Consider the following 10,441-nt stretch of genomic DNA (forward strand, 5'->3'; position numbering starts at 1 on the left):
ATCTTTCAGATGTTGCCCTACCGGAGTTAAACATTCTTGTTGAAACTCACATCCGTGAGAGTCACTGCTATTAGCTTCACGACTGACATTTGGACCAGCGACGTCTGCCCCATGAGCATTATGAGTCTGACAGCACAGTGTGTCGACAAGGATTTTGAACTGAGGAAAGCTGTTTTGCATGCTCAAGAATGTGCTGGTTTTCATACCGCTGCTGCCATTTCAATGGCATTTTAAGAACATGTTTGAAACTTGGAAACATGAACAGTCCTAGCTCCATTCGAACAACTGACTCGAGAAATGAGCTCAACTGCATCTGCAGCAGACGTGATACCCTCTGTCATGGTATTGAAACGCCTGCTCAACAAAATTGCCGACACAGACCGTTGGGTTAACTTACAAAAGTCCTCGAGGCTGTGAACAAGCAATTTGGTGGTATTCTCTCTGAGCCACTTTACTGTGTCACCACCATGCTCGATGCTAGGTACAAGGACCGCTACTTCGATGCAGACAAGAAACAGGGTTAATGTGAAATGTTACATACACAGCTGGACAAGATGGAAAAAGACACAATGATAGTGCGCACCGAGGAAGAGAGGCCACGGGCAGACAGAGCTGAAACTTCACTGCTTGACATGCATGATGAAATCCTGGTTGAGAATGAAACAACTGAACAAATGAACAATGAAACAGCACTGCAAGTAAGTTAAAAATAGGTTTTGATTATGTTTTACTGGTAATGGGGACATACATTGCCTTGCAAAAGTATTCACCCCCGTGGCATTTTTCCTATTTTGTTGCATTACAACCTGTAATTTAAATGGATTTTTATTTGGATTTCATGTAATAGTCCAAATGTGGTGAAAAAAATTACTTGTTTCAAAAAAATACCAAACGGAAAAGTGGTGCGTATGTATTCACCCCCTTTACTATGAAGCCCTTAAATAAGATCTGGTGCAACCAATTACATTCAGAAGTCATATAATTAGTTAAATAAAGTCCACCTGTGTGCAAGTGTCACTTGATCTGTCACATGATCTTTGTGTGTGTGTGTGTGTATACACCTGTTCTGAAAGGCCCCAGAGTCTGCAACACCACGAAGCAAGGGACACCACCAAGCAAGCGACACTATGAAGACCAAGGAGCTCTCCAAACAGGTCAGGGACAAAGTTGGGGAGATCAGGGTTGGGTTATAAAAAAATATCTAAAACTTTGAACATCCCACGGAGCACCATTAAATCCATTATTAAAAAATGGAAAGAATATGGCACCACAACAAACCTGCCAAGAGAGGGCTGCCCACCAAAACTCACGGACCAGGCAAGGAGGCATTGAATCAGAGAGGCAACAAAGAGACAAGGTTACCCTGAAGGAGCTGCAAAGTTCCACAGCTGAGATTGGAGTATCTGTCCATAGGACCACTTTAAGCCGTATATTCCACAGAGCTGGGCTTTACGGAAAAAACTTGGCCAGAAAAAAATAAGTAAACATGTTTGGCAAAAGGCATGTGGGAGACTCCCCAAACATATGGTCAGATGAGACTAAAATGTATCTTTTTGGCCATCAATGAAAACGCTATGTTTGGTGCAAACCCAACACCTTTCATCACCCTGAGAACTCCATCCCCACAGTGAAGCATGGTGGTGGCAACATCATGCTGTGGGGATGTTTTTCATCGGCAGGGACTGGGAAACTGGTCAGAATTGAAGGAATGATGGATGGTGCTAAAAAATGCAGGGAAAATCTTGAGGGAAACCTGTTTTCAGTATTCCAGAGATTTGAAACTGGGACGGAGATTCACTTTCCAGCAGGACAATGACCCTAAGCATACTGCTAAAGCAACACTCGAGTGGTTTAAGGGGAATCATTTAATGTCTTGGAATGGCCTAGTCAATGTCCAGACCTCAATCCAATTGAGAATCTGTGTTATGACTTAAAAGATTGCTGTACACCAGCGGAACCCATCCAACTTGAAGGAGCTGGAGCAGTTTTGCCTTGAAGAATGGGCAAAAATCCCAGTGGCTAGATGTGCCAAGCTTATAGAGACATACCCCAAGAGACTTGCAGCTGTAATTGCTGCAAAAGGTGGCTCTACGCCTCCTGGGTGGCGCAGTGGTTAAGGGCGCTGTACTGCAGCGCCAGCTGTGCCATCAGAGACTCCGTGGGGCGACGCACAATTGGCCTAGCGTCGTCCGGGTTAGGGAGGGCTTGGCCGTTAGGGATGTCCATTTCTCATCGCGCATCAGCGACTCCTGTGGTGGGCCGGGCGCAGTGCGCGCTAACCAAGATTGCCAGGTGCACGGTGTTTCCTCCGACACATTGGTGCGGCTGGCTTCCGGGTTGGATGCGCGCTGTGTTAAGAAGCATTGCGGCTTGTGTATCGGAGGACTCATGACTTTCAACCTTCGTCTCTCCCAAGCCCGTACGGGAGTAGTTGCGATGAGACTAATAGCTACTAAAAACAATTGGATACCACGAAATTGGGGAGAAAAAGGGGTCAAATTCAACAACAACAAAAAGTGGCTCAACAAAGTATTGACTTTGGGGGGGTGAATAGCTATGCACGCTCAAGTTCAGTTTTTTGTCTTATTTCTTGTTTGTTTCACAATAAAAAAAATATTTTGCATTTTCAAAGTGGTAGGCATGTTATGTAAATCAAATGATACAACCCCCCCCCCCCAAAAAAAAAACATATTTTAATTCCAGGGTGTAAGGCAACATAATAGGCAAAATGCCAAGGGGGTGAATACTTTCACAAGCCACTGTACGTAAATGCTAACAAAATTACTTTTTGGTCAGTGTGTGTGTGTGTGTGTGTGTGTGTGTGTGTGTGTGTGTGTGTGTGTGTGTGTGTGTGTGTGTGTCCTTTCTATTTAACTAGACAAGTCAGTTCAGAACAAATTATTATCTACAGTGACGGCCTAACCCGGACTACGCTGGGCTAATTATGCGCCGCCCTATGGGACTCCCAATAACAGCCGGATGTGATACAGCCTGGATTCCAGACAGGGACTGTAGTGACACCTCTTGCACTGAGATGCAGTGCCTTAGACCGCTGCGTCCGTGTGTGTATGTGTTAACTATTTAACTGTACTAGAACGCTTAAAAGGCCTCTAAAAATGGTTAATATTGGTTATCGGTATCGTTTTTTGGGGGGCAAGGAAGATATCGGTATCGGACAAATGTACTATCGGTGCATCCCTAAACAACACCTCTTAATCGTCCATCTTGTCCACCATTTTGTTTTTCAGCATCAGAGCCCATGGATGTGGAGAGTCCCACTGACACTGGATACATACAGAAATATTTCATATCAGTGTCGGAAGTGTAAGTTTGGAGTAGGCTACCCTTCAAACGTTACAGTGGGGAGAACAAGTATTTGATACACTGCCGATTTTGCAGGTTTTCCTACTTACAAAGCATGTAGAGGTCTGTAATTTATCACAAGTACACTTCAACTGTGAGACGGAATCTAAAACAAAAATCCAGAAAATCATATTTGTATGATTTTTAAGTAATTAATTTGCATTTTATTGCATGACATAAGTATTTGATACATCAGAAAAGATTTGGTATAGAAACCTTTGTTTGCAATTACAGAGATCATACCATTTCCTGTAGTTCTTGACCAGGTTTGCACACACTGCAGCAGGGATTTTGTCCCACTCCTCCTTACAGACCTTCTCCAGATCCTTCAGGTTTCGGGGCTGTCACTGGGCAATATGGACTTTCAGCTCCCTCCAAAGATTTTCTATTGGGTTCAGGTCTGGAGACTGGCTAGGCCACTCCAGGACCTTGAGATGCTTCTTACGGAGCCACTCCTTAGTTGCCCTGGCTGTGTGCTTCGGGTCGTTGTCATGCTGGAAGACCCAGCCATGACCCATCTTCAAAGCTCTTATTGAGGGAAGGAGGTTGTTGGCCAAGATCTCGCGATACGTGGCCCCATCCATCCTCCCCTCAATACGGTGCAGTCATCCTGTCCTCTTTGCAGAAAAGCATCCCCAAAGAATGATGTTTCCACCTCCATGCTCCACTGTTGGGATGGTGTTCTTGGGGTTGTACTCATCCTTCTTCCTCCAAATACGGCGAGTGGAGTTTAGACCAAAAAGCTCTATTTCTGTCTCATCAGACCACATGACCTTCTCCCATTCCTCCTCTGGATCATCCAGATGGTCATTGGCAAACTTCAGACGGGCCTGGACATGTGCTGTCTTGAGCAGGGGGACGTTGCGTGCGCTGCAGGATTTTCATCCATGACGGCGTAGTGTGTTACTAATGGGTTTCTTTGAGACTGTGGTCCCAGCTCTCTTCAGGTCATTGACCAGGTCCTGCCGTGTAGTTCTGGGCTGATCTCTCACCTTCCTCATGATCATTGATGCCCCACGAGGTGAGATCTTGCATGGAGCCCCAGACCGAGGGTGATTGACCGTCATCTTGATCTTCTTCCATTTTCTAATAATTGCGCCAACAGTTGTTGCCTTCTCACCAAGCTGCTTGCCTATTGTCCTGTAGCCCATCCCAGCCTTGTGCAGGTCTACAATTTTACCCCTGATGTCCTTACACAGCTCTCTGGTCTTGGCCATCGTGGAGAGGTTGGAGTCTGTTTGATTGAGTGTGTGGACAGGTGTCTTTTTATACAGGTAACGAGTTCAAACAGGTGTAGTTAATACAAGTAATGAGTGGAGAACAGGAGGGCTTCTTAAAGAAAAACGAACAGGTCTGTGAGAGCCGGAATTCTTACTGGTTGGTACGTGATCAAATACTTATGTCATGCAATAAAATGCAAATTAATGACTTTAAAATCATATAATGTGATTTTCTGGATTTTTCTGTCTCTCACAGTTGAAGTGTACCCATGATAAAAATTACAGACCTCTACATGCTTTGTAATAGGAAAACCTGCAAAATCGGCAGTGTATCAAATAATTGTTCTCCTCACTGTACATATTTCTTAATCTATAACAGGAAGACATTTTATTTGCAATGTTCTGGTTTGGGTATAATCCATAATCTGATTTAATTAACCCTTATTTTGCAATGTGTTTTAGTCACCCATCTAGACTGCAAGACAAGATGATGCTCATGCCGCCAGAAGTGTTTGAAGTGCTGGAAAGTGGGCTAGTGCTCCATTGTTGGAATGGAAGTCCTAAGAATATTTATACTGCTGTGGTAAGTGCAATTTCCTCTCTGGCTCTTTACTGTGATATTCAGCATTACTATGTCAAGGGAAATATACACTCTTAGAAAAGGGTTCCAAATGGGTTCTGTGGCTGTCCCCATAGGAGAACCCTTTTTGGTTCCAGGTAGAGCCATGTAAGGTTCCATGTAGAACCCTTTGTGGAAAGGAACCCTATTTGGTTTTAGATGGCACCTTTTTTTCTAAGAGTGTAGAATTATTTCTAACAAAGCTATCTACGCAAAACAAAAAATATATACGCAACATGTAAAGTGGGTCCCATGGTTCATGAGCTGAAATAATAAATAATTTTTCAGATTCACAAGGAGCTTATTTCTCTCAAATTATGAGCACATATTTGGTTACATCCCTGTTATTAAGCATTTCTCCTTTGCCAAGAGAATCCAGCCACCTGACAGGTGTGGCATATCAAAAAGCTGATTAAACAGCATGATCATTACACAGGTGCACAGGTGCTGTGGACAATAAAAGGCCACTTTAAAATGTGCAGTTTTGTCACACAACACAATGCCACAGATGTCTCAAGTTCTGATTGAGTGTGCAATTGGCATGCTGACTACAGGAATGTCCACCAGAGCTGTTGACAGAGAATTTAATGTTAAGTTCTCTATCATAAGCTGCCGCCAACGACATTATAGAGAATTTGGTAGTATGTCAAACCAGCCTCAGAACCGCAGACAATTGTAACCACGCCAGCCCAGGACCTCCACATCCGGCTTATTCACCTGTGGGATTGTCTGAGGAGTATTGCTGTCTATAATAAAGACATTTTGTGCCAGAAAACTAATTCTGATTGGCTGCCCAGTGGGTGGACACCCCTGCCCGGTCATGTGAAATCCGAATGAATTTATTTCAATTGACTGATTTACATATATGAGCTGTAACTCAGTAAAATCTTTGAAACTGTTGCATGTTGTGTTTATATTTAGGTTCAGTATACATACGGTATATTTCAGGATGTTGTGCATCCATGGAAGTAATCTGAATTCATGTAAACATAACAGGTCTGAAAACATAGCTTGTCCCAAAAAAGTGGTTTCTTGACACAACCTTCCCCCGGTGTGGGGTAAATTGAGCAAAGGGACAGGGTAAATTGAGCCACCTTGGCGTAAGTGGGTGATGGCGTCCCCTGACATTGTTGTGACAGTGGGTGATGGTGCTCGTAGGTCAAAGCTTAATTAATTGAATGAGGTTGTGGTATATTGTATATCTTAAATGAATGCCTGCATTCCGATATACTGTAGATCTCTCTGTTCAGTATCACTTAGCCTTCCATTTCTTGACCAGTTGTCTGGGACAGGGATGTTGATTCAATGTGCCAATTCGTAGGCAAGTACTCTACATTTTGAGGTTACTAAGCCCATGAAACAGATCTGCAAGATTCTTGATATGTTCAGCAAGCTTCAGCAATTTCTCTATGGACCTCACTTTATGCACAAAGGTATTGTCATGCTGGAACAGGAGAGGGCCTTCCCCAATCTGTTGCCACAAAGTTGGAAGCATAGGATTTTCTAGAATGTCATTGTATGCTGTAGCATTAAGATTTCCCTTCACTGGAACTAAGGGACCTCGCCCAAACCAGTAAACAGCCCCCTTTGGGGCGGCAGGGTAGCCTAGTGGTTAAAGCGTTGGACTAGTAACCGGAAGGTTGCGAGTTCAAACCCCCGAGCTGACAAGGTACAAATCTGTCGTTCTGCCCCTGAACAGGCAGTTAACCCACTGTTCCCAGGCCGTCATTGAAAATAAGAATTTGTTCTTAACTGACTTGCCTGGTTAAATAAAGGTTAAATAAATAAAATAAAAAGACCATTACGCCTCCTCCACCAGACTTTACAGTTGGCACTATGCATTCGGGCAGGTAGCATTCTCCAAATCCAGATTTGTCCGTCAGACTGCCAGATGGTGGAAAGTGATTCATCACTCCAAAGAATGCGTTTCCACTGCTCCTGAGTCCAAAGGCGGCGAGCTTTACACCACTCCAGCCGACGCTTGGCATTGTGCATGGTGATCTAAGGCTTATGTGTGCGGCTGCTCGGCCATGGAAACCCATTTCATGAAGCTCCCAACGAACAGTTTTTGTGCTGATGTTGCTTCGAGGAAGTTTGGAACTCGGTAGTGAGTGTTGCAACCGAGGACAGACTATTTTTATGCGCTTCATCACTCGGCGATCCCGTTCTGTGAGTTTGTGACCTACCACTTCGCGGCTGAGCCGTTGTTGCTCCTAGACGTTTTCACTTCACAATAACAGCACTTACAGTTGACAAGGGCAGCTCTAGCAGGTCAGACATTTGATGAACGGTGCCACGTTGAAGTCACTGAGCTCTTCAGTAAGGCCATTCTGCTGCCAATGTTTGTCTATGGAGATTGCATGGCTGTGTGCTCGATTTTTATTTACGTCAGCAATGGGTGTGACTGAAATAGCCGAATCCACAAATTTGAAGGTGTCCACATACTTTTGGTGATGTAGGTTTAGGACCTCATATTGTAGATTATAGAGACCCCAACTGATGTACAAAACAATCTTATAAGCATCTACTTTGGTTTAGATACAAGCAGCAGGAAGCCTATAACACAAATTAATTTGACTTTGTGAAAATATTGTTGTACAGCATGTCATTATCATCGTGGCATTGATTTTCTGGTTCCTTAATGAAAAATACATTTTTATTTACATGGACTTTTTTTAATCATCCTCTGTAGATGACTGCAGTTTGAGAACACACTGGACTTGGACCGCAACTGAGCCGATGGACAGGCAGGATGTCACGTTCTGACCTTTATTTCCTTTGTTTTGTCATTATTTAGTATGGTCAGGGTGTGAGTTGGGGTGGGCAGTCTGTTTGTTTTTCTATGATTTGGATATTTCTATGTTTCGGCCTAGTATGGTTCTCAATCAGAGGCAGGTGTCATTAGTTGTCTCTGATTGAGAACCATACTTAGGTAGCCTGGGTTTCACTGTGTGTTTGTGGGTGATTGTTCCTGTCCCTGTGTTTGCACCAGATAGGACTGTTTTGGGGTTTTCACGGTTCTTGTTTTTGTAGTCAGTTGTTCATGTGTACATTTACTTATTAAAAGAACCATGGACACTTACCACGCCGCATATTGGTCCTCTGATCCTTTTCGCCTCTCCTCTTCGGAAGAAGAGGAGGAAATCCCTGACAGAATCACCCACCACAACAGGACCAAGCGGCGTGGTGAAAGGCAGCAGGAGCAGCGCGAGGAGTACTGGACATGGGACGAATTAGGACGAATTAGACGGAAGAGGACCCTGGGCTCAGCCAGGAGAATATCGCCGCCCCAAAGAACTGGAGGCGGCGAAAGCGGAGAGGCGCTGGTATGAGGAGGCAGCACGGCAACGCGGATGGAAGCCTGAGAGTCAGCCCCAAAAATTTCTTGGGGGGGGGGGGCTCACAGGGAGTATGGCTATGCCAGGTAGGAGACCTGCGCAAACTTCCTGTGCTTACCGGGGGGCTAGAGAGACCGGACAGGCCCCGTGTTATGCGGTGAAGCGCACGGTGTCCCCAGTGCGGGTGCATAGCCCGGTGCGGTACATTCCAGCTCCGCGTATCGGCCGGGCTAGAGTGAACATTGAGCCAAGTGCCATGAAGCCGGTTCTACGCAGCTGGTCTCCAGTGCGTCTCCTTGGGCCGGCTTACATGGCACCAGCCTTGCGCACGGTGTCCTCGGTTCGCCTGCATAGCCCAGTGCGAGCTATTCCACCTCGCCGCACTGGCAGGGCGACCGGGACCATTCAACCGGGTAAGGTTGGGCAGGCTCGGTGCTCAAGAGCTCCAGTGCGCCTGCACGGTCCGGTCTATCCAGTACCACCTCCACACCCCAGCCCTCCGGTAGCAGCTCCCCGCACCAGGCTTCCTGTGCGTGTCCTCGGCCCAGTACCACCAGTGCCAGCACCACGCATCAGGCCTATAGTGCGCCTCGCCTCTCCAGCGCTGCCGGAGTCTCCCGCTTCTCCAGCGCAACCGGAGTCTCCCGCCTGTTCGGCGCTACGAGAGCTACTCTGTCCAGCGCTGCCAGAGCCTTCCTCTCCAGCGTTGCCGGAGCTTCCCGTCTGCCCGGCGCCGCCTGAGCCTTCCGTCTGCCCGGCGCCGCCCGTCTGCCCGGCGCCGCCCGTCTGCCCGGCGCCGCCTGAGCCGCCCGTCTGCCCGGCGCCGCCTGAGCCGCCCGTCTGCCCGGCGCCGCCTGAGCCGCCCGTCTGCCCGGCGCCGCCTGAGCCGCCCGTCTGCCCGGCGCCGCCTGAGCCGCCCGTCTGCCCGGCGCCGCCTGAGCCGCCCGGCGCCGCCCGTCTGCCCGGAGCCGCCCGGCGCCGCCTGAGCCGCCCGTCTGCCCGGCGCAGCCTGAGCCGCCCGTCTGCCCGGCTCTGCCCGGCGCCGCCTGAGCCGCCCGTCTGCCCGGCGCCGCCTGAGCCGCCCGTCTGCCCGGCGCCGCCTGAGCCGCCCGTCTGCCCACCTGAGCCGCCCGTCTGCCCGGGGCCGCCTGTGCCGCCCGTCTGCCAGGGGCCGCCTGTGCTGGGGTACTGTCACGTTCTGACCTTTATTTCCTTTTGTTTTGTCATTATTTAGTATGGTCAGGGCGTGAGTTGGGGTGGGCAGTCTGTTTGTTTTTCTATGATTTGGGTATTTCTATGTTTCGGCCTAGTATGGTTCTCAATCAGAGGCAGGTGTCATTAGTTGTCTCTGATTGAGAATCATACTTAGGTAGCCTGGGTTTCACTGTGTGTTTGTGGGTGATTGTTCCCGTCTCTGTGTTTTGCACCAGATAGGGCTGTTTTGGGGTTTCTTGTTTTTGTAGTCAGTTGTTCATGTGTACATTTACGTATTAAAAGAACCATGGACACTTACCACGCCGCATATTGGTCCTCTGATCCTTTTCGCCTCTCCTCTTCGGAAGAAGAGGAGGAAATCCCTGACACAGGACCTGCTCTTTTACACCAGAAGATATGTTTTATACTGAAGCAAAATTGCACACTTACTATATTTCCCCTTTACTCTCCTTCCATTTCCAATTTCAGTTTTGTCACATTTCAGATGTTTATTTTATTGTACAGAGCAAGTGTTGTGGAAATTCACCACTAAGGCCTCAAACTCAATGTAAATAAATAAATCTTTATCGGTTAACTGGAGAGGTTCACAAACTCAATCCAAGCTTGATGAAAACTCTGAAAAGGGTGTTCCCTTTTTTTTTTAAACTTTATTTAACCAGGCAAGTCAGTTAAGAACAAATTCTTAT

General features: G+C 47.0%; 1 protein-coding gene across 1 annotated transcript in view; it reads left to right on the forward strand.

The window, feature by feature from the left end:
- Positions 1-8,280, forward strand: part of LOC110527523 — a 38,013-nt gene extending 29,733 nt beyond the window's left edge. Inside the window, 3 exon segments of the mRNA XM_036983009.1 lie at positions 3,249-3,324; positions 5,046-5,166; positions 7,895-8,280. Of these exon segments, the coding sequence (XP_036838904.1) occupies positions 3,249-3,324; positions 5,046-5,166; positions 7,895-7,909 (212 nt within the window). The 3' untranslated portion in view covers positions 7,910-8,280.
- Positions 8,281-10,441: the final 2,161 nt, after the last annotated feature.

This window comes from Oncorhynchus mykiss, chromosome 7 (genome assembly GCF_013265735.2).
Source record: "Oncorhynchus mykiss isolate Arlee chromosome 7, USDA_OmykA_1.1, whole genome shotgun sequence".
Classification (NCBI taxonomy): Eukaryota; Metazoa; Chordata; class Actinopteri; order Salmoniformes; family Salmonidae; genus Oncorhynchus; species Oncorhynchus mykiss.